Source organism: Micropterus salmoides, unplaced genomic scaffold, assembly GCF_014851395.1.
Source record: "Micropterus salmoides isolate LMB-PRFRI ecotype aquatic unplaced genomic scaffold, ASM1485139v1 Ms_hic_scaffold_1030, whole genome shotgun sequence".
NCBI lineage: Eukaryota > Metazoa > Chordata > Actinopteri > Centrarchiformes > Centrarchidae > Micropterus > Micropterus salmoides.
In genome coordinates this window covers 21,521-46,792 of record NW_024040076.1, presented here as the reverse complement: position 1 = coordinate 46,792, position 25,272 = coordinate 21,521, and the positions used below count along the sequence as shown (strand labels likewise).

Sequence of the window (25,272 nt, the reverse complement as noted above, 5' to 3'; positions counted from 1 at the left end):
CTCAGATGAGGCTTATTTTAGTATAAGAGCTCCACATAGTAACAATCTACAAAATTGATGCCCAACTCCCTGAGCAGCAGCAGCAGTGGAAGAAGAACTCAGATCCTGTACTTGCTTGAAAGAAGCAACAATGTAAAAATACTCCTTTATGAGTAAATCCCTGTTTTAAAAAGGTACAGAAGTAATATTATTAGAATGTGCTTGAAGTATCAAAAGCAAAAGCACTGTATGATACTGCATAGCCCCTTTTAGAGTGTTACATTATTATATATAGATTATAATTAATTATTTGTTTCAGCATTTTAATGTTGTTGCTGTTTAGGTGGAGCTCTTTTTAACTACTTTATATACTGAAGGGGTAGTGTTTCTATAACAATGCATCATATTTTGTTTGTGGATCATATAAACATATGATATATGTAAAAGATAAATCTGCAAAGTAGCTTGTACCTGTCAGTTGTCAGATAAATGTAGGGTGATAAAATAAAATGTGTCTGAACGCTGACATAATGTAAGGTGAATCACAGGTAAAATTTCTGTGATGAGACTTCCTCATATTTTAAAGCTCTGTGTGAATGTTTGAAAATCAAAGGGAGTGTTGATTGAATTCTATCTTGTTGTAAATTTCCATTTGATGATTTAAGCTAAAGGTTTTTACCTGATGTCTTTTCTTCTGATTCTCATCAGGTGCACCAGCTCCACCTCACTCTGTCATGGCCATCAGAGACACAGACACCTCAGTGCTGCTCCAGTGGCAGGAGCCCAAAGATAAAGACAATATCCTGGGCTACTACCTGTACTACAGTGAGACTGGCAAACAAGACTGGAAGACTGTCAACAACAAGCCTGTTACCAAACCCAGGTAATTGGGACAGATATTAAAACATGTTTTTTGTCATGTTTCTGGTTGGTTGCAGATACAATAGCTGGTGACAATGTTAGTCTGATTGAAAAATAAACAATAGTTACAGATGTATTTCAACAGAATACAGCCAAGTCATTACATTGTGCTACAGATGCCTGAGCTTTGTCTCTCCTCCTTAGATTTACAGTGGATGGCCTTAAAACCCGAGGGGAATATGTGTTCAGGGTGAAGTCTGTAAGCCGAGCAGGAAACAGCGACTACTCAAATGAGTCTTACCCCATCCTCGTCAAATCAGCAATTTGTAAGTGCACCTGCCACCCAGGTCCCAAAATAGTGGACACAAAATTTCAGGTTTTTTAATATTTTCTGAGGCTTTCACTAACTCAGCAGCTCATGGTTCTCACAGAAGTTGATTTTAAAGCATGTGGTATTAACTGTAGTACAGTAAATGTTAAATCTTTTAATCGCTGCATTGTTGTTAAAGGTTTTATAAGTATTTGTTATTCTTAGAGCTACCCAACACTATGTGAAGAATGCAGATGGATAAATGTTATACTTTGCATCTGAGATATTTTCTGTGTAAGTGCAGGTTCAATTTAAACCAAAACACATCTTTTCTTGGCCTGTGAGATAAAATTATTTCGGTTTTGACTGGATTTTAAAGTATATTCACAAGAATCTTCCAACCAGATTTATTCATGTGTAGTTTTTTCCTTTCCCTCTCTGACAAAAAGAATGTGTGTATCTCCTCAAAGTTAAAAATGTGTAAGTTTTATAGTATTATAAGTACTTTTAGCAGGCAGATTAGTAAAACCTGTGTCACACTGTGTCCTCGACATGTGTGCAGCTTTTCAAGTAACATCAGAATCAGAATCAGAATCAGAATGAGCTTTATTGCCAAGTAGTGTTTTACACATACAAGGAATTTGCTTTGGTGATAAGGTGCTACACGTAGACAAACATAAAGTTGACATAAAATATGTAGAAATATATAAATATGGAATAGACAATGCAAGTTATATAAGAATAATAAAAGAATAGAGAAAAATAATACAACTATTTGCAGAGAAAGGACGTGTTGCAACGGAAGAAAGTACTGTATACATAAATTGACAATATAAAAATATACAACAACAAAGATTAACAATTAAGAACAAATATGTGCAGTGTGCCAGGTTTGTGCGTAATATGAAATGAAATAATATTTACATGTGCAGAGACAGTTGTATTATTTTAAAAGGGGGACCCGGGTCTTGTTGATGAGGCTAGCTGCAGATGGGAAGAAGCTGCTTTTGTGGCGAGAGGTTTTGGTTCTGATGGTCCGCAGCCTCCTGCCAGAGGATAGAATCTGAAACGGTTTGTGTCCAGGGTGGGAGGAGTCAGCTGCAATCTTTCCTGCACGCCTCAGAGTCCTGGAGGCGTACAGGTCCAGAAGTGATGGAAGATTGCAGCCAATGACCTTCTCTGCAGAAGGTGATTGTTTGACTCAGGTATGTTTGGCTCAAGTAGTACAAAGAAAAGTACGTGTGGGCAAAAACAGCCTACAGTGTTGTACCACGACACTGTTAGTGCTACTGGTGTCATATTCCAGTGAGCTTGTGCTCCTTCCACCTTTCGGTCTTCATATGTTTTTTCATGTAGCCTTCACCAGATGACTCTCGGCAATAACTGACTGTAAAAATGAATGCCTTTTCTTTTTGTGCTTGGTTTAGAGCTGTGTGGAGATTCTGACCCTTCTTGCTTCTCGTATTGCAGTCTCAGATAATGTGCTCTCTGCAGTGAAATCGTGACTCATTTTGCTTGCTGCTCACTGCCAGAATATATTCTCACATCTATTCTGCCACTCAGACATTACCTAAGGATAAATGGTCCAATTCTTTGTGAGGAATACATTTTTATCAAATAGAATATGAGTTGAATATTTCTTTCGGTCTCATTTTGGAATGCTTAATATAGGCCTAGAGTTATGAATTTGCAACTCTAGACAGGAGTAGTTGGCCAGGGAGTTATTGTCATTTCTCGGTCTATTTAGCAGGAATCGGTGCCTGAGATTATTTCCTCTATCAAATATCATCACATGTCATTCTTTCTGCTGGTTCCAGATGTTCCTTCTGCTCCCTCTGACATCGCTCTGCTGCTGTGCACTGGATCAGACATGGTGTTGGGCTGGAGGGCCCCCACATGTAACGGGGGGGACTCTGTGCGCGGATACTACCTGGACCAGAGGGAAAGGGGCATGGAAACATGGAGGGAGGTCAACGTGAAGCCTGCCAAAGAGAGGCAGTTTAAGGTCAGTCATGCTCTAGCATGATGCAATTATGGTGTGGTTTTTAGCCCTGCTAGTGCCATGGATCAAAGGATGGCCAGTCAGTCGTTCCACCACTTTGGTCCAGACTGAAATATGTCAACAACTGTTGGATGGATTGCCATGAAATTTTGTACAAACATTCAGGGTGCACAGAGGATGAATCCTAATGAATTTGGGGATCTGCTGACTTGCATTACCATGAGGTCAAATATTGAATTTGTCCGGTAATGTAGTTAATTACCAAATACATGCAAACCTAATGATTGCAAGGCTCAGCTAATACTTTGCATGCTAACACACTAAACTAAGATAATGAACATTATATGCATTATACCGTCTAAACATCAGCGTGTTAGCAATGTCATTGTGAGGGTTGTTAGGTTGCTGACATTAGCCTTTAGCTAAAAGCACCACTGTGCCTCATTGAGCTGCTAGCATGAGTAGCTGTAGACTCTTGGCTGATGTTTTACATAATGCCCACACGAACCTGCAGTATGCACAACAGTGTCTTTTCTGTTGACTGAGAGTATAAGAACAAATAATTTAGTTTTCAAGTTTTAATGAGAACAAGAAGAAAATAATCAATAAAACAATCCTGCAGTAAGCCGACAAAGAGATTTCTAGTCGCTAATATACCAATAAGGGCTTATTGTTAATATAATTATCCCAATATAAAGGATTTCTCCATTTAGCAGTTGCCTCAAAATAATGGCAATATTGGCTAAAGCGCCCTCATCCACATTGGCTGTGTCACTAGGCAACAAGCAGTGTCCATGGAGACCTGGAAGAAAGTTAAATCTTTAACCTGTCTCAGGAAGATTACAGGTGCTCCGTAATTAGAGATTGTGCAAATGTGTTATGTCTGAGTGGTTGTTTTTAGCTCCTGGAAAAAACAAAGACAAAGCTAATTAGAAAAAAAAACAACTGTGCAACTATATCAAGATTAGCCCTGCACATTGTGAAGTGAATCTTGAGGATTAGAGACCCCTTTCCCAGAAGGAAACCTCTGATGAGAACATGCAGCTCCCCCTTTTGGGGTAAATGTGCAATTTCAACAACCTCACGTCCTCAAAAAGTGCAATCTCCACTTCTCACATGAGCTGTTTTACTCTGTTATGTAAATCAGGCTTCTTGGATGCTAAAGAGAGTAATTGGAATATTGATTGTGCTGCGATTTTGTGCTCAGGGCTGCTTTTCTCCAGGTTGGAGTTGTGCTGAAAATGTAAATGACAAAAAAGCTTCCACAACTTTAGCTGACAGGAAGACATGTCACTGATCCTGCTTTATTAGAACAACAACATATGTTGAATTTTTATCTTGTTGGATTGAAATTCCACCAAGGCAAGTTTCTTTGTATAGCACATTTCAACAACAAGTGCTTTACAAAACAACATAAAAGCAACATATGGCAATATAAAAAGACATAAATACAAATAAAAACAGTCGTCAGCCGAGATTTAAAAGAAAGATAAAGAGGAAGACAAACCGTCTAGATGTACACAGATCATTTACTTAAGTAAAAAAAAACATAAAATACATGGAAAAGTTCGTAATTTAAAATCCTACTTAAAGTACAGAAGTCTTATCAGAAATTTGTACTTTAAGAGTCAAAAGTAGAAGCAGTCATTCCACAAAAGAATTACCCCTCTGAGTAATATATTGTTATATATCACATTATTAGATAGCAAATACTAAAGCATCAATGCATAAGCAGCATTTTACTCTTCTAGTCGGTCATTGTGGAGATCGTTTTAACTATTTAAAAGTAAGGGTCACTCCCTCTAAAGTCTTAAATCTGAGGTTTTGTGAGATCATTTAAGGGGTAAAAAAGATGAAAAAAAACAAGTTCTGTTACGCAAATTTATATTCACTTTTTGGAATGTTCTCTAATCTTTGCTTATTTTGTGTAATATTGGGATACTTTTTCCTCTTTGGGCTTCAAACATTTATTTAAATCAATTCAGATAAGAAGTTTAAAGGATAAATAACGCTTTGGTGAAGCTGCTAAAAACTTTTGAAAAATGACAAGGGGCCCTAACTATACGCTGAATATTTGTACAGGGGCAGAAACCAAACATGTAAGAAACCACTGTTTAAACAGTGCATTGAATTTTATAAGCAAATCATATATTTTTTTATGTAAAATCTAACCCACAATGTAACCAATAACACAGGTAGAGGTAGAGTAGAGGTATAAATAAGCATTAAATGGACATACTCATAAAAAGTCAAATTGTACTTAAGGACAGCACTTGGGTAAATGCACTTAGTCACTTTCCATCGCTGATGTGTGAAATTAATCAAATGCAGCCAGTTTGCCATCTAGTGGTTGAAAGCAATGCTTTCTTACATTTATTTTGGCAGGCAACCTTTACATTTTTTGGGGTGGACTGTATGTCGATCTGATAAGAGGTTAGAGAAGGTTCTATAGATAGTGAAGGGGGTGGTAGGTGCAGGGAAATAGTTTTTTAGATAGTGATTTTTATTATTGTGAAATAAGCTCCTCTGGTTGTGTCAAAGCAGAGAGTGAGCCAAGAGCAGCAACATAAGTTCACAACTTTTCACGGAGGCGATGAGGGCCTTAAAGTCTAAGAGGCTGTGAATAGGAAGATCAATGAACAGATCAATAAGGCTGAATCTTTTCTCTTCCCGAAGCCAAAGCGTCTCAGGGGGCTCTGCAAAAAAATAAAAAATGCTGTGGCAGCAGAGCTAATACCTTATAAAATGCCTGTTTGGAGGGGTGTAACTGTACAACCAGGGAACTTTTGCTGCTGTACACTGTGCCAACTGATATAGGATACTAGTGTGAACTGAGTCATTTTGATTTATTTGATTTATTTTCTTTTGTAGCATTAAACAATGCTACAAAAGAAGGAGTTTAGATAAAGAAATCCCAATTCAAGTCAGAACTTTATTGAAGGTAATATATGATATATAAGAACATTCATAGATGACTGATAAAACATGTGCTGTTTTATAATAGAGAAATTAGAATAAATACAAATTAGATAGTCCATCTTGCCATCTCTTCCAGGCTTTTGAATTAACAAACTTAACCACATCAGACGGTTTCCAGTATTTGATCATCTGTACACCAGAATATTTCAGGGTCTTGTCGAATCATGGAGTCATGGAAAATTGACATTGTTTTCCTCCTGAATACATTTGAATCTGCCAACCTTAGTGGCCACAGAATGAAAATCTGTTCTCAACTGTGAAACTAAAGATCTTTGGCTTGAGTGAGATGGGACATGTAAAGTATGATTCAGGACCAAACTTTGGTATATTATTCATACATGTCCTTAATTATGGTTTAGACTAGATATTTTCAAACTATGTTTCTCCTTTTAAAAGAATTCAAAGTAAGAATATATACTGTAAATGTAATCTGCACCTGTTTGTCTTCAGTTCGGCTGCTGGAGATTACCATAATTTCACTGGAGTTAATCAGCTTTTCTATGCCTGACAAATTCCCATAGGTTTGCAGCTTGACTAGCAGACATTTCTACCAATTTCGAGTGTTTGCTGCCAATGTGGCTGGTGTTGGGAAGCCCTCTAAGCCCAGTGAAGCTTTCCTTTGTGAGATGTGGACAATGCCAGAGCCAGGTGAGGACAACATGTCAGTTCACTTTCACATCAGTTCTTTAAGAAATTTTATTTCATTTTGTAGATTACTGAAAAGATATCTCTGAACACCTGCATGTGTGACGGGTGTCTCAGAGGTCAGCACAACTTAAATTAAAGTGAAAAAAATCCTCCACACTGTTTTCCTTACTGCTTGATAGATTATTTAAATATCCCCCTCAGCCATGTTTTTAAAAAATAATCTCTGGTTTGCATAATAATGTGAGTCTTATAAGATTTTCCCATAAAATCTATCCAGTATGAATGAACTTTTAAAATTTTAACTTTAAAAAAAATAGTTTAACTACTGTTTACTGTTTCCCATTCCGCTGGACAGTCCATTCTCTGTGTATGTATACTAAAAGTTTCAGGTTTTCACATCACACTTGTGTTAGCTGAATACTGGACCAGGATTAGCTTCCAAAGTACTTGTGATGTCACAAAGTCACGTACATATGTGTTAAACTCAGATTTAAGGTGAGCACAATGAGACTTTCCCCCTTCAGCAGATTAAGGTGAAAATAACCATGTCAAATCTTGTCAAACTCTGAACATATGTCTTATTGCACAGTGCAGGTCAAATGAAGTGATCTTTTTGAGTTGAGGGGGACTTTAACTTTAGAAATGAAAAATGTCCATCTGATCCAATTATTTCAGAGCACTGAGAATTTGAGTCTCTGCATTACCACCCTGACCTGCATGTCTATCTAAAGACTTTAGTTTACATAACAAAAGGTTTATTGACCATGGCTTGGAAAGGGAGGTGAGATTGATACACCATGCATCAACCTGAAGGACCCATTACCACACACTACCATTTTATTTTTATTTAAAATGACACCATTAAAAGTGCACACGGTCACCCGACAATAAAATAGATAGGTCAAAATGAAGTACCAGAATAAAAACAGGCTATTTGCATAGGTCAGCAGTCAAGTGCATTATACAGTAGCTGAATAATACCTAAAATAAGACTCTCGAGTTAGTGGAATTATGTGTTGCGTATCACTTGTCTTTTAATATTGCCCTGGCTGGTGGATATGCTGCTGAAGTGTCCTTGAGCAAGACACTGAATGTCCATGTATTGGCTAAAGTGTCTCACTGTGTGTGAAAGTCTATTTAAACTTCTGCTGCTGCATTGTTAGTGCAGTAACAAAACTTGGGTAAAAAAGTCTGTAAATCACCGGAGGCACCACTCTGCTGCTCGTTAAGCTCATTGCTTTGAGCACACAGTAAGAACTGAAGGAGAGTCAGATGAAAATATCAAACACAACTCCTCTCTCATTGACCGTAGTGGCTGGACAGTAAGAGAACAATGTTAAGAGAGATTTTAGTCAGAAATCAACCTGAAACAATAAAAATGGGGGCGTGCAAATAGGATACATACTCTATGTGTATATAAGCACACACACACACACACAGACTCACCCATTCCAGTAGCCTATGTGGTTGCTCAGTAGACAGCGGAGCAGTTCTGGTTCCATTCACATCAGTTTCATGTGACATTAATATTGAGAGCAGAGAGGCTCTCTCACAAATGCCACTTTTAAAGTGCAGCTCATTAATCTTGGCAAATGGGCTTTTCTGTATGCCATTAATAATTTAAATGCGACCAAAAATCATTAAGCAAATGAACTACCACATGCCAGCATATAGTCAGTAGGGGTAGATTAAGGATAGTAACTGTACTGATTTTGATTTTACTCTTATTTCTGTTTTGTTTTGTTATGGCTTCCCAAAAGACAGAAGTCCTGTTTAGTTGGTTTTGATATTTCTGATTCTGTTTCTGATATGGTCAGTGGGGAGTATATACAGACCAATACTTTTTTTTCCTAAGTTTTCTTATAGTTTATTTCAGTGAGAAATTAGTTTTTTGGCCACTGGGTTTTTGAAACACAAACACAGACACTCCGTAGCTATACTATAGCTCCTGTGATCCTTGCTCCTCCCTCTCAGGTTGTCCCTATGACCTGGAGTTGCGGGAGGTGAGAAACAGCTCCCTGGTGCTGCTGTGGGCAGCACCGTTATATGAAGGAAGGAGCGCTGTCACTGGATATTTGCTGGAAATCAGCCAGGGTGACCAATCAGACAACTGGATTGCTTTGAATAAAAAAACAGTGTCTGACACACATTACAAGGTGAGTGGAGCTGTAAAAATGTTAACAAGCGTCAAGTTTTTTTTTTAATTAGGATTCATCCATTACCTGATTTAACAATGCCTGTGATGTATAAAGTATGACTACTATACATGCCCGGAAAGTATTATTCTATTACTGTACATCCATCTAGCAGAACATTGAAGTGCTCCAGTATTTCATTCCCCTGTTTTTCTGTGGGTCTAAATCTTTAAATAATCATGATAAAATATGACAATGATCTGTAAATATTTCATGTGGTTCTTATGACATCCAGGTGTCAGGGCTTCAGGTGGGTCAGACCTACCGTCTCCGTGTGTTGGCTGTCAATGAGGCTGGAGTAGGGTGTGCTTCCCTGCCCACTGAGCCAGTCACAGCTCAGACCAGACAAGGTCAGCCATCATGGTTCCAGATATATGAATATTGTAATAGAAAAACATCACCTCCAAGGCTTGTTGGAGGTGCTGGACCCAAGATACAATATACAGTGGGTACGGAAAGTATTCAGACCCCTTTAAATTTTTCACTCTTTGTTTCATTGCAGCCATTTTCCAAAATCAAAAAAGTTCATTTTATTTCTCAGTAATGTACACTCAGCACCCCATCTTGACAGAAAAAAACAGAAATGTAGAAATTTTTGCAAATTTATTAAAAAAGAAAAACTGAAATATCACATGGTCATAAGTATTCAGACCCTTTGCTCAGTATTTAGTAGAAGCACCCTTTTGATCTAATACAGCCATGAGTCGTTTTGGGAAAGATGCAACAAGTTTTTCACATCTGGATTTGGGTATCCTCTGCCATTCCTCCTTGCAGATCCTCTCCAGTTCTGTCAGGTTGGATGGTAAACGTTGGTGGACAGCCATTTTCAGGTCTCTCCAGAGATGCTCAATTGGGTTTAAGTCAGGGCTCTGGCTGGGCCATTCAAGAACAGCCACGGAGTTGTTGTGAAGCCACTCCTTCGTTATTTTAGCGGTGCGCTTAGGGTCATTGTCTTGTTGGAAGGTAAACCTTCGGCCCAGTCTGAGGTCCAGAGCACTCTGGAAAAGGTTTTCGTCCAGGATATCCCTGTACTTGGCCGCATTCATCTTTCCCTCGATTGCAACCAGTCGTCCTGTCCCTGCAGCTGAAAAACACCCCCACAGCATGATGCTGCCACCACCATGCTTCACTGTTGAGACTGTATTGGACAGGTGATGAGCAGTGCCTGGTTTTCTCCACACATACCGCTTAGAATTAAGGCCAAAAAGTTCTATCTTGGTCTCATCAGACCAGAGGATCTTATTTATCACCATCTTGGAGTCCTTCAGGTGTTTTTTAGCAAACTCCATGCGGGCTTTCATGTGTCTTGCACTGAGGAGAGGCTTCCGTCGGGCCACTCTGCCATAAAGCCCCGACTGGGGATTGCTGCAGTGATGGTTGACTTACTACAACTTTCTCCCATCTCCCGACTGCATCTCTGGAGCTCAGCCACAGTGACCTTTGGGTTCTTCTTTACCTCTCTCACCAAGGCTCTTCTCCCCCGATAGCTCAGTTTGGCCGGACGGCCAGCTCTAGGAAGGGTTCTGGTCGTCTCAAACGTCTTCCATTTGAGGATTATGGAGGCCACTGTGCTCTTAGGAACCTTAAGTGCAGCAGAAATTTTTTTGTAACCTTGGCCAGATCTGTGCCTTGCCACAATTCTGTCTCTGAGCTCTTCAGGCAGTTCTTTGACCTCATGATTCTCATTTGCTCTGACATGCACTGTGAGCTGTAAGGTCTTATATAGACAGGTGTGTGGCTTTCCTAATCAAGTCCAATCACTATAATCAAACACAGCTGGACTCAAATGAAGGTGTAGAACCATCTCAAGGATGATCAGAAGAAATAGACAGCACCTGAGTTAAATATGAGTGTCACGGCAAAGGGTCTGAATACTTATGACCATGTGATATTTCAGTTTTTCTTTTTTAATAAATTTGCAAAAATTTCTACATTTCTGTTTTTTTTCTGTCAAGATGGGGTGCTGAGTGTACATTACTGAGAAATAAAATGAACTTTTTGATTTTTGGAAAATGGCTGCAATGAAACAAAGAGTGAAAAATTTAAAGGGGTCTGAATACTTTCCGTACCCACTGTATGATAATAGGAAAAGAGCCACACAAAAAAAGTTATTTATTGAGACAAACTTTTGATCAAGGACCTTCTTCTGCCTTTAAAGGAATAGTTCAACATTTTGGGAAATACACTTATTTGCTTTTTTGCAGAGAGTTATATTAATACGACTTTCATGTCTGTTAAATATGAATCTTGACTGTTCGCTTAGCTTAGCATAAAGCCCAGAAACAGGGGGAAACTGCTAGCGTGGCTTTGTCCAAATGTGTCTGGCTCTAGTACTTTAGTAGGCTAGTAAAACTGCCAAAACATTTCACAACAATAAAACTTTAGCATATTCAGTATTACATAAGTTAAAGTATTGATAAATGCAGCAATGAATGACAAAATCCTGTTTCATCTTCAGGCACCAAAGACATTGAGATTGGAGTGGACGATGATGGTTTCATATTCCTGGGCTACAGGCCTGACGAGGTGAGCGACGACAGCGAATTCCTCTGGAGAAAAGACTACGCAGAGCCCATAGACGCCGGGAGAGCTCGGGCAGAAACCAAGAAGAAAGGGTATGGTTGTTCATGTGCAACATGAACTGAACTTCTATACTTGTTTGAATTCCAAGAAATCTGAGGTTTCACACTTACTCTCTCAGTAAGCGTCTCTGCCGGTTAATCCCTCAGCATCTCTGTGCGTTTCACACATTTGTTCAGCAGTGACCCAAGAAATACTGTTGACCCTGCAACTTGGACAGATTTTAAACTAACCAGGACTGTGGATGTCAAATAACACATAACTTTTGTTATGTTTTTAAATAAAATGATTAAAATACATAGATTACATTAACATTCAACATGATCCAGACCAATTGAATTTGCTTTGTAAAGCAACATGTTTGGAGCATTTTTCACTGGGATTCCCACCGAATACCAGCCTATTTCACTGAACCCTTCTCTTCGCTTTAGGATGCATGCTAGCTCTCATGCATTCATACCGTTTCACTCATTGATATCATGTAAAACAATAATTTCATGCTTTTTAAGTTCAGCTGCCTGAAAGGTGCAAAGATGCATCTGTTTGTCAATTTTGTCCAACAGGTCAGCCCTCACCTTCACAGACCCGTCTGAGGAGGACCTCGGTCTCTACACAGTGGAGATGAGTGACAACCCAAACTTGTCGTCCAGCTATGACTTCACTGCTGAAGGTAAACTAAAATACAGTATAAGGTTTGGAAACTGTCTTGTTCAATTCACAACTTCACCTCAGACACAATGACAAAAACACAGTTCAACTGAGTCATTTCTTGTGATATTGAAAAAGCTGACAGCAGCCGGAATAGCAGGTTTAATTTGAAGGGTTATCAAGCTTTTCTCTCAAGCAAATAATTAAGCCGCTACAACCACTTCCACAAGGTCACTCATCCAACTAAGCATATGTTCTCAATCAACTTTTCAGCTTAAAATAGAACAATGGCTTGCATGGCTCTATATCACTTACTGACACTTTGACATTATGTAGGGATTGAGAAATGTGAGTTCTGATCAGAGTTTAATTAACCTTCAGCTACTGTTTTATTTCTTTGCAGACCTTGAACGACTCAAAGAACTCAGCTGGCAAGTCAGAAATCCACGTATGTATCAAAGAGATTGTACTGAGAGACAGCTGATCAGCTTGTAGCAGAGTAACAGTAAACATGATGTGATATGATGTTGGTATGTTTATATATGTCCATGTTTGTATAGAGATGTTTTTATAGGTCTGGTGAGATCAAAGACAAATTTCCAGCCTTGGCTGGACAATAAAGTGGTATCATGTGTGCTCTTATTTACTGACTTGAAAATGGCATAGACAAGTAAGACAAAGCAAGACTCTTAATTAATCTGTACATATCAGTGTTCATTTAAACACACATTAAGTAGTCCACATTGATTAAATGATCGTCTAATCTAATTCAGCAGATCCTAAAAAGCACTGTTTGTTTTTTGGCAGTAATAGCTCTGAAGTCGGGCTGGCAGGTGGAGGTTTCTGAGAAAGGTGACGTACGTCTTTGGCTTCAGACAGAGAGTCTGAGTAACGCTGCTGAGCTTCGTCTCATCTTCAATGACAGAGAAATTTCCAGCACTCCGGTAAGAACCACTGCACTTGTTATCCTGTGATACTGCAGTTCAGAAAGTACCAACATGTCACACACTCTGGTTGGGTTAGGGGATTTGATTCACACCGTTGCTAAAAAAAAAAAATTCATACTGAAAGGTGTGTTGTATAAAAGTATCAGGGTATGCGTCTTGTTTCTACATTCTGGAAAAGCATTATTGTTTTGCAGAGGTTACTCGTTGTTACTCTAGTACTATGAGCACCTGCCCGACCATCTTAAAGGGATTGTAAGTGACTCTGCAGAGAGATTGTTGATATTTAACTGCCAAACAAATACACCCCTCCTTTCAGTGCTCTCTCAGAAGCTCTGCCCCCCAAATTCATGGACGTCAAAGTGACCACTAGTACTCTGCCGAATTCACAGCGTCTGCTGGCTGAGGGCAAGTTAACTTCAATAAGTTGGAATGTTTTCCGCAGTACTGTAGAAAGTGTGACCATAGGCCTGTCAATATTTAAATATATATTGAAGCAAAATACTTTCCAAACCAAAGTCTACTTTATCCTATCGGTAGGACTTGTAACTTCATCAGTAACGAACTGTGAACGAACACCATCAAACGAACAACATGCAAGCACACAACCACAGCATCCAAAACAAAATGAAGTAAAAAAAACTAGCGAGTTATTTCAAATAATTTTTACAAAAATACAGGGAGTGACAAGAGGACAACACGTTTGTATCAGACGTAAAGCAAACAAGTAAATTAATGTCTCCAGTAATATAAGGCTAACTAGTATAGCATTTTTTATTATGATTCAACCCAAATAATAAATCCCACTGTCTTAGCAAAACTTGTATTTTTAGGTCTTCGTGGCCATAAAAAACCTTCGTAAATGTTTTACCAACAAATACTATTATATAAAGTCAGAGCAGACAAACACACAGCAAGTATCTAATGTAACTACTCTTAGCTCGGTCTGTCGCATCTGCTGCGGTAAAGCTAACAAAGCTAGCCAGCAAAGCTGAAGTTACCCACCTGTCGAGCAGAAACATTGCCTAGAGTCCAGCAATGAATCCGGCATACTAGATTAGAGTACAGCAAATTACATTGCCTGCATCAGAAAGAATTGTTGGGTCAGTCCTGATCAGCCAAATTAATGCATGAAAAATTCAGTTTGCCACAGAAATGAGCAGCAGAGGATCCCAACCTTTTTGTCTTATGCGGCCCCTTGAAATAAAACATTGTCTTCTTGTGACCCCACAACACAAGTTATAGCCTCAGCATGGTCGTGGATTACGAGTAGTGATTTTTTTTTTATAGATTTGTCCTATTCGAAGGACTTTAGAGGGCAGTGAAAGTGAGACTATGCACTACTGGATTTTTACCCCTAAAATCCACTGACTCGGGCTACGGCGCTCCGCTCGGCAGAGAATTGTTAGCAGGTCTATTTTTGCCGCTAACAGCGTCAAGCAGCACAGAGGAGATCGAACCAGACACAAAAAGAAATAATTTAACTACGTAGCCTAACTAATCATAGTAGAAGCACAAAATGCGAACACTGATTACTAAATCAACAAAATCTAAACATGTCATCAAAATCAGGCGGGTAAAATGCTCTGATTCTGAAATGCTCCTTGTGGGAAATGCAGCCTGAAGTTGACAGAACGAAACGGGGTCACATAGAGCTGTGAATAAGGTGGTAGAATCACGGGACAAATTAATAATAACAAGTCAATAACGTGGGGCAGGCTGCACGCTCCGCTGCTGAAACGCTTCTGAGACGCTTCCAGTGGACTTTGACTCCGGGCTATGGACGCAGCCATAACGTGCCGTAGCCGGAGTCAGTGGGACCCTATGTAACTTAGGTCATGTCCTCTAGGTTTGTAACCATTGCTATAGAGTTTATATTTTATCAAATACATTTATATCTAAACTGTTCATGCTAAAAAAGTAGGAAACTTACAGAAGTCAACTCTATAAGGAACAAGGTTTATGTAACATTAGTATGTAGCTGCATGCATCTGTGTTCATGACAAGTCACTATGAATCGAAAACAGCTGTTAGTGTTTTAGAAATCACCCTGAAAGGTAGGAAATTGAGGCTGCCAACAAAGATGAAGAACAGGTGTGCATGGCAGCAGAAAGGTCTGGGAACTGAGGTGATTTCACAAAGTCCAGGAGACAGAAGGACAAACTGAGCTTAATGTGGAGAAGGAGCCCACATCTGTTAGATGAAAGGCAAAGGTGAAATAAATAGATAATTTGGACAAATGTCTTTAAAAATAATCAAATATAAGTAAGTCAAGTCATGTGAAGCATGAGATGTAAAATATATTAAGACATAATAATAAACACGTGTCCCCTCTTTCAGTGTATTTCCTATGACATCCTTTGCACAAGTCATGCTGAAATGTGTATACTTTCACTTATGTGTGGTATGTGGTTCACGTATCTCATGACCTCTGTGAAAGCTACAGCCATTTGCAATTTTATGAACATTTTTACCTTATTATTAACAAAATAATGTAATACTACAGCAAGAGTGATCACCTGCCATTTTAAAGACCTAAAATAAAGCAACAGTATAATCATCAAGGAACACAAACTGAATGTGAACAAACCTCCTCAGTATTGATATATGTTATGACACCAAGCTAAAAATAATCAGCGCTGCCGTCAAGGTTACTGAACCATGCACTGATGTGTCCACAGAGGGAAAACAAATACAACACAGTATATTTATTGTGGTTTTGCAACTCTGTCAGATACATTTTCTGCGTCTGTGTTTGCCCGTGTTTGTGTGAGGTGGGCCACTGCTTTATATTCAGTAGCTTCCATTATTATTCCATTATTTCCTAATATCAAAGCTCCATCTGAACAGAACTGATTACACGTTATTTCTAAATGATCACAGCTGAGCTTTGCAAATTCAAAAGCCATTTTGCTGATTAGGGCCCTCAGGCTTGCCATACATCACAAATCACATCCACTACCGAGGCCTATCAACATGCAAGGCATACACTTATCTTGATGAACATAAAAGCCGTGAAAATGAGCTCAAATGCTGCTTCCTATGTGTGTCTGTTTGTTTGTTTCTGTGTGTGTGCACATATTAGAAAAATGGAATATTTCATCTACAGTGTGCATTTGTCATTTCAGACCCTGTTCATGCATTGAGTCACACTATATTCTCTCTGTATGACTAACCACCTACATGGTTGATTTCAAGTCGCTTGTCTACCTGCCATCTGGGATCATCTGTCTGCATGTGAGCTGATGTGTGCTGTATGTGTGGCCGTGCTTATTTGCTCTGCTGCAGCACCGTAAGATCAACTTCAACAAGGCCAAAGGTCTGGTGGAGATACTCTTTGATCAGCTCTCTCAGGAGGACGAGGGCTCGTACACGGCTCAGATGCGGGACGGTCGCGCCAAAAACCAGTTTACTCTGGTCTTTGTGGATAAAAGTAAGTCATTCCCTCATTTGCCCACTAAGTTGTCATATTGGTTTTTGGTACATACCATAATGAAATACATGCATAAATGTGGAGGAATAATAGAACAGATAAGGCGTCATTGTAAATGTCACACTACATCAATTTACAATGACACAGTGATGAAATGCCATCTTTACTTCCTTAAAGTGACATATTTCTGTTTGAAACAGGGTATTTGGGTGAGACTAGGGCTCTAGATGCCATTGAGGACATTGAGGTTATTTCCTTTGTATAGTTTTCTGGTAATTTGAGGGGTTTAGCAACTTTAGCAACCATCCTGCAATTAAAAACTAACTCCAGTATATTTTAGGGTCAGTCTATTTAAATGTGATTGCTTTAGGACAGTAAATAGGTCATTTAAAATTTCCCCATCACCTTTTTATTCCTGGCATATTGGAGAAGGCTTTGAACATTTTGGTCTCATTATTGAGAAATAAAATGTACAAAAATATGATGGAAAAAGTATGAAAAATCACATCTTTTTTTCAGTGTCTCCTCCCAATGTTTCATGGGGATGGTGACCTTGGTACTTTTGAAATCATACCTATGGCCCTGGGAGAGACTTCTTTAGGACTCATTATTTTTGTGTTTATTGCAAATATTAAATGAATGGGGAAAAAGAAATGTCTACAAGAAAAAGAAAATATTTTTTTAAATACCATTTGCAATTCAAACATTTGCATTTCTCCCCAGATTTCCGTCACAAGAAGACATTGATTACTGTAAACCGTGTTGATCAGCGTCCTCTTCTAGAAGATAAATGCAATAACTTTTGTGTGTGTGTAGGTACATAAAATCCAGGTTAAAATCATTGTTTCAACTGCTCTGCTCCTTTTTTTTTATCAGCTGATCATTTTTTAGGCCAGAATTTCTGGCCACAGTCTAACCAGTGATGTTGCATACATGTTATGCATCTTAATCGCTCGACCACCAGGACTCTGCAGGACCACATTATTCTCAAATTTTAACAATGGGAAATCGGTTATAGAGAAAATTTAAGAGCAGTGCAAGTCTGCATTCATGGTCCAGTTATTTCTGGATGGCAGATATCTGATTTTCTTAATTGTCTCAAAAATTAGAGGACCTGCTTTGAGGAAAGAAAATGTTTTAATTGTCCTTCAGGATGAATAAATTATCCTATACTTATCTCACCAACTTGTGCTCCATTCAGGAGATTACTTTTCTTTCTGTTTTTATTTTTGTTTATTATTATTTCTATTATTTAGTTTGGCTACTTTCCCCCCCAAAAGTGCACTTTCCTCAACAACATATGCATCCCTCCTAAGATTTGCCCAGCAGTTTAAAATGAAGTTAAGATTATTTTGGATATTTACATTTACATATTTACAAAACTCAAAACTTTTATCCAAAGTGACTTACAATTGCTATACATGTCAGAGTTCGCACACCACTGTAGCAACGATGGGTGAAGTGTCTTGCTCAGGGACACAATGGTGGATGGACGTGTTATCCACTGCGGCATTGTCACCCCCCATATATATAAGGAACATAAGAACCTTTAGGAATGGTTATCATCACTTTTTTTATATTTATCTTAAACGTGTATTTTAGTCTTTTCAGTGTTTTCTTGCTTTTATCTTGTATTGTTTTCGTATTATTGTCTTTTGGGTATTATTGTCTTTACACTTGTTAAAGCACTTTGTAACTTGTTTTTGAAAAGTGCTATTATTATTATTATTATTATTATTATTACTTCTGATATTGTTTGTGTCTCTGGCAGAGTTTCGTCAGACACTGGCCTTGGCTGATGCAAATCGTCGTGACCATGAGAGAAAGTCCGGTGAGAAGTCTTCTAACACCAGTAACATACTGTGTAGCAAATGCAATGAGAGCCTTTGCAGCTAGGCTCAGCATGGCTCAACAGCACTCAAATCAAAGTCTAGAAAGTCTCTTGTAGCAAATACTCTGTAAGCATTTGGCTGAAAGAATAGCTGTGTTGTGTCTGTGAGCAAGTGATACCGCATTGCTTAGAAAAGTGATTTTCTTTCATCTCATTCCAAGGTGAATATTACATCCAATGGTTGCAATAGCTTTTTGATGATTTTTGTTTGAAATGACACAGCTCCTTCGTCTTGTCCGAACCCCTTGAAACTGAAGAGTCTCAGAAAGAAAGAAAGGAATCTTCCTGTGCTACTGAACTCCCATGTTTTCATTACCTGAGCTCTCAGACGTGATAAGGAGAAGCTATACAACTCTTCTGTGTGCAGAGGCAAAGGTCCCAGTGCCCGCTTGTGCAAATAGACTATCTCACTCTGTGTCCTCTATTCAAAGTCCATGTGAGACTCCAGCTCCACATAACCAATTTTGTCAATTATTTGCAGAATAATATGATGCAAAAGAGATATTAACCCAGGTGGAACACGTGTTTACTTCTTGTGTTTTGAATAGTCCCACCACTCTTATTATAAACAGCTGTCACTGTCAGTACTCACACAGCCGTATAAAATAATTGCCATAAATGTACATACTATGATTCATTAGTGTTTCTGAATAAATGGTCACTCTTTCTATGGTTCAGTACAGATGGATAATCATTTGTTCTGTTTTCCAAGGACCCTATTTCCAGGAATTCTTGTCGTGGAGTGTAAATGAAGATTGTGAACTGATTATAAAGTGCAAGGTACTTTTATTTTAAAGAAAAAAAATTGCTAATGGCAATAACAGTACTAACTTAACATCACATTAAGAGCCCAAAAATGTTTCATCTTTCATTATTCCCATGAAATCTTTTCTTGTGATGCTAAGTTCACACATCATTTGGAAAATAGACAATTTTCTACTTTTATTATTTATATAGGAATAGTTTGCCGTTCTGGGTGACTTTCTGAAGTCTTTGTGTTTTTCTCTTTATATAACATGTCAATTAGTGAGCAATAGAGGGGCTGCTAGGCAGATTTAGTTACCTTTGGACAGAGCCAGGCTAGCTGTTTTACCCCTGTTTCCAGTCTTTGATCTATAACTTGCTTGTGGCTCCAGCTTCATATTGAGTGGACAGACATGAGAGTCTTCTCATCTAACTCTCAGCAAGAAACAAATAAGTGCAAAATGTTGAACTTTTCTTTTAAATTATTTTGGTAGCACATCACATTTTAAACCAGTGATTACAGCAATTCTTATTGTTTTAATCAGTACACTGTTTTGCAGTGATTACATAAATGTGATTCATTCATTTTAAACCAGTCAATTTTGGTGGAGAGCTTTTACGCTTTTGTTTCAGGTATGGTATATCTCTCCATACACAGGTGACAAATACAAACAAGGACACATCTCTCAAGTGGTTTAAAGACGGCGTGATGACCCAAGTTGTGTATGACCAGTCATCAGGGGTCAGCACACTCACCATCCCTCAGGTATCCAAAATGACTCTACTCTATTTTTAGACTACCAGAGGTGGGAGGGAGTTAAGAGCTCAGGCAAATGTGAATCATCATTTATAAATGGTAGCTGTTGTAGTGAAAGAAAACAAAACAAACCATATTGACAGACAGTGGATATTAGAGGATTTCTTTAAGTCTATATTATTGTGACATGCTCCCAGGTTCACCTTGGAGTGTATTTAAGGTTAACTTGGAATATTATTACATTTGATACATTATGAATATGTTTAATTTCAATATAGAGGATGGTTTTCCCTCAGGTTACAAAGAAAGAAGCAGGCTCATACAAAGCTGTGGTGTCAGATGGGAGGGGAGAGGATGTCAGCACCTTGGAGTTAATGGATGATGGTGAGATGTGCCTTTGACACCAGTGAATAAGTATCCACAAACAATAATCCATTTGTGTACATTTCAATTGCCGCAGATTTCCATGCATAATGGAAATTAGGCAATATGTGTCTTATCTTATTATGTGTCCTCAGCATTCAGCTACCAACCTCTAATCTTGCGTGTGGTATTTATTGAGTTCCAAAAGCAATATAAAACACTGTCTGAACGCTTAATTGTTCTTTTTATTTACAGAGTATGACAAGCTTCTCCAGCAGCTGAGTAAACAATGTGGTGAGTTATTCACAGCTGGAAGCTCTTCTTTAGAGAACAACGTTTATATGAGGCAAAGACTAGTGTTTTTTTTTACACCAGATGTGCTGTGTTGGGATGAGGATAATACAAATGAAAGGCATGTTAATTAATTGTGGAGTGTGTTGTTTCAGAATTTTAATATGTAAGATAAGAAACATGTTTTAAATTGCCAAGGAAACTGAAATGTATGCAAATAATCAGGAGCCTTGCCCTGTCTCTGTCTCCCTTTTCCTCTGCAGCATTGTCTGCCAGCCCACTGAGGATTCAGAGCACTGCTGAAGGTTTAAAGATCTACTGCTCACTTAAACACTATACAAACTACCTGAAGACCAGCTGGTACTTCAAGTGAGTCTGCATGGAGAGCACCTCTCTGAACTAACCAAATTTAAGCAGACTCCTGCAGAGACTCCTGTGCAGGAAAGCAAATGAAATGTAGCTTTAAGTTTATTTTGGTTTCTGTATCATGTAGTGGTGTGGTCACATTGTTTACTGCAAGCCACTGAAATGCAACACTGTATGTCAAATGCCAAGCTCAACACAGGAAGATGCCCACAATACTGTCACCAGCATGGCAGCTCTCTCTTTGGCTGGTAAGGTACTGTGGGTAACTAACACAGCCACAGTTGCAGCTAGTGTACATGTAAACATCATTTACCATAAAAAGAAGCCACACATGCTGGCTTGACTGCTGCACATGCACACACACCAGTCCCAATGGCGGTAAGAGGTATATTAATGTACCGTGACATTTCTCCTCATAGTGGCATAGTCTGGGGCTGCTTTACTAAAGTTCAGCCTCTAAAATACTTATTAAAGTTCAACTGCTAACGACTTAAAAAGTTCAACATCTAAATGCGATAGTAGATCTGGAGCTTGATGTCTGCATACAGATCTTCTCATGTGGAAGCTGGGTGCACATCTGGACACTGAAAGACATGGTTTATCCTGATTAAGATACCAAATATATCTGTATAAATTTAGGATAACGATGATCAAGACATATGAAATAAATAAAAACATGGAAACAAGCTGATACAGAATATATATATACACACACACACACACAAAATTATTCATACCCATGGCAAATTCTGACTTAAAGTTACTGTTATTCAACCAGCAAGTTGTTTCTTGATTAGAAATGACACAGGCGTCTCCCAGAAGATAAGACGATGTACAAGAGGCATCATTGTGGAAAAAATTACTCATCTTTTATTTACATTTGAACAAAAAGTGGCATGTCCAAAATTATTAATACCCGTCTCAATAATCAATCGAAATTACAGCAATCAAACGCTTGCTATAATTGCTGACCAGCTTTCTTCATGTGTCCACTGGTATTTTTGCCCATTCATCTTTAGCGATGAGCTCCAACTCTTTCAGGTTGGAGGGTCTCCTTGCCATCACCCTGATCTTTAGCTCCCTCCACAGATGCTCAATGGGATTTAAGTCAGGACTCTGGCTGGGCCACTGCTAAACGTTAATGTTTTTGTCTGGTAACCGTTTCTTCACCGCGTTTATTGTGTGTTTTGGGTCGTTGTCGTGCTTAAATGTTCACTGGTCCCCAAGGCCAAGTTCCTCTGCAGACTGCCTGATGTTGTTGAGAATTTTGATGATTGCTCCTTTTTCATGGTGCCGTTTACTGTGATTAGGTTCCCTTGTCCACTGGCTGAAAAACAACCCCAAAACATTAGGTTCCCACCACCATGTTTGACATGGGGATGGTGTTCTTAAGGTTGAAGGCTTCTCCTTTTTTACGCCAAATGAAGGCTACATTATTGTGGCCAAACAATTAAATTTTTGTTTGATCTGACCATAAACAGAAGACCAGAAGTCTTCTTCTTTGTCCAGATGAGCATTTGCAAAGGCCAAGCGGGCTTTTGTGTGCCTTTCCTGACTTGTGGCCAGCCACAATGCGCAGCCACAGGTCCTCAGTGAGCTCTTTTGTCTTAGCCAACAGCAGAGAGCTTCTGATTTTCACCTGTTGAGTTGATTAAGACAGCTGTTCCCAATGACTCAGCGTCAAAAACTTGCTGGTTGAATAAAAGTAACTTTAAGTCAGAATTTGCCAGTGGTATGAATAATTTCGGGCTTGACTGTGTGTGTGTGTGTGTGTGTGTGTGTGTGTGTGTGTATATATATATATATGTATGTATGTATATATATATGTATGTATATATATACATATACATGTGTATATATATATATATATACATGTATATGTATATATATATGTATATATATGTATATGTATGTATATATATATATATGTATGTTACTGTCACACACTGTGGAAAAAGATGTGTGTTTTCAAACCTTAAAGCTATTTAAGGGGAAAAATGGGAAAAAACCCTATGTGGTGTGTGGGGGGTACATACTTTAAAATAACTATTGTATGTATACTAAAACATGGTGGACTGGTCTCTTAAGTAAGGCTACTAGCACCACCTGCTGGGGATATAAGGATAGAAAGTGAAAAAAAATTACTAGTGTGATGTGAGATGTAACTGATACATTTTCTTAGTCCTTGATGAAATTAGATTTGTATGGTTCCAGTTTTCTTTTCCACCCTTTCTGAATTTATAAACCTTAGTCACTGGTTACTGTCCTCTGATTCAAAAAAATTAGGTTGCAGTGATAAGGAAGAAAAAGGTGCACTTTATTTGACGCCTACATTTTGTAGACATTATTCTTTGCATTGAACCGGGGTGGTGATAGCGCAACTGATAGGACTATGCCTTTGGTGTGAGAGACCCAGGTTCATTTCCCCACTGTGACCCATCCGCCATTGTGTCCCTGAGCAAGAAACTTAACTCCTAGTTGCTCCAGAGGCGTGCGACCTCTGACATGTATAGCAATTGTAAGTCACTTTGGATAAAAGCATCAGCTAAATGAATAAATGTAAATGTAAACCAAGCATAAATACTTGGTTCAGTGGACTGCCTGGGAAAAGGACCAGCTTTATATTTGAAACGAGGGCTGTGGTCAAGGAGAAAAACAGGAGTATGTCCATAGCATGTTTTTGGTAAGAATAGTAGATTGGTCTAAGGTATTGAATTGTAGGAACGTGGATAAAGCATGGAATATTTTTAAAACATTGTTCTTAGAGGTTAACAAGTTTGCTCCAGAAAAGATGGTGACAATTAAGATTAGACCTGAACCATGGACGAACAACAATATTTTAAAGGCAATTAGGATAAGAAATTATCTTTTTTCAGAGTATAGGAAAAGTAGAGATGAATCTTTATAGTACAAGAAACTCATTACAATGACACAATATTAGAGAACAGGAATAATCCTCATAAATTATGGAAGTCACAGAATCCAGTAGGGTATAGTGACAGGCTCAAGACCAAAACATACAATCTCAGCCTGGATATTGGAGGAAAAGTTACGTCAGATAAGGCCAGGGTAGCTGACAGTTTAAATATGTATTTAGAACCGTTGTGAAAACCTTGGTTAATAAGTTGCCAGGTCTGTCAGAATCCTCAGAGAGAGTCAAGTCCAGACTTTCTATTTAAAACAAGGGGTCCAGGCTTTCTCTTTTGCAACAGTGTCTGAGCAAACAGTGTTGAAGAAACTTAAGGAACTTAACCCAGCCAAAGTAACTGATTTGGAGAATATTCCTGCCAGATTCCTTAGGGATGCTGCGGATTCTATCACCCCTTGTGTAACGCATATAGTAAACCTTCCACTACGCTGGGAATATTTCCCAGTGAATTTAAATAGGCGAGAGTTATCCCTTTCTATAAAAAAGGAAGTAAGCTAGATCAAGGAAATTATCAGCCTATGCCCATTTTGTGTGCACTATCTAAGATAATAGAGAAGATTTATGAGCAGATAGATACATATAGTTCCTTTAATTTATACTATACATTTCAATCAGGCTTCAGGACATCCCACTCCACTGACACTTGCCTACTCTACCTCACCGATTACATCAGGAGAGAGATGGATGGGGGAAAGCACTGTGGTATAGTCATGTTAGACCTCCAAAAGGCATTCGATACTGTAGATCATGCCATTCTATTAAAAAAATTAAAAGCGTTGGGATTAAATGGATTGGTTCATATTTTAGAGGTAATCTTGGAGAAACAAATGGTGGATGTGGGTGGGATTCTATCCAAACCTTTGTTTCTAGAATGTGGGGTCCCACAGGGATGTGTTTTTAGGTCCACTGTTTTTCTATTAATGACATGAAATCTGCTTGCTCATGTGACCTTTTTTATATGCAGATGATTCTGCATTATTGGTATTGCACAAGGATAAATCTGAGGTCTAAAAAGTCCTGAGCTTGGAGTTATTTCATATCAGTTGATGGTTGTCTGACAACAAGTTGTCACTCCATCATGGTAAAACAGAGGCCATACTCTTTGGATCAAAGTTAAAGCTAAAGAAGGCCACAGATTTTAGGATACTGGTGGGAGACACTGAGATCACAGCCAAGGAATCTGTCAATTACTTAGGCTGTGTCTTAGACAATCATTTATCAGGAGACTGCATGGCTCAGATGGTGCTCTCTAAAGCCAACCAAAGAATCAGATTTAATAGAACAGCGTTAGAGACCTTGGCAGGGGCTCTAATCCAGTGTCATTTTGATAATGCATGCCTCTCCTAGTATAT

At 38.6% G+C, this 25,272-nt stretch overlaps 1 protein-coding gene across 1 annotated transcript in view; it reads left to right on the top strand.

Annotated features, from left to right (window-relative positions):
• The window catches only part of LOC119896771 (myomesin-3-like), a 43,574-nt gene that overhangs the window by 16,028 nt on the left and 2,274 nt on the right, over positions 1-25,272 (top strand). The window contains 17 exon segments of the mRNA XM_038710184.1: positions 688-862; positions 1,045-1,166; positions 2,968-3,155; positions 6,653-6,779; positions 8,754-8,935; positions 9,210-9,324; positions 11,433-11,589; positions 12,118-12,224; positions 12,606-12,650; positions 13,010-13,146; positions 16,435-16,579; positions 18,351-18,410; positions 19,183-19,250; positions 19,873-19,980; positions 20,268-20,355; positions 20,590-20,628; positions 20,889-20,994. Coding sequence (XP_038566112.1) covers positions 688-862; positions 1,045-1,166; positions 2,968-3,155; positions 6,653-6,779; positions 8,754-8,935; positions 9,210-9,324; positions 11,433-11,589; positions 12,118-12,224; positions 12,606-12,650; positions 13,010-13,146; positions 16,435-16,579; positions 18,351-18,410; positions 19,183-19,250; positions 19,873-19,980; positions 20,268-20,355; positions 20,590-20,628; positions 20,889-20,994 — 1,969 coding nt within the window.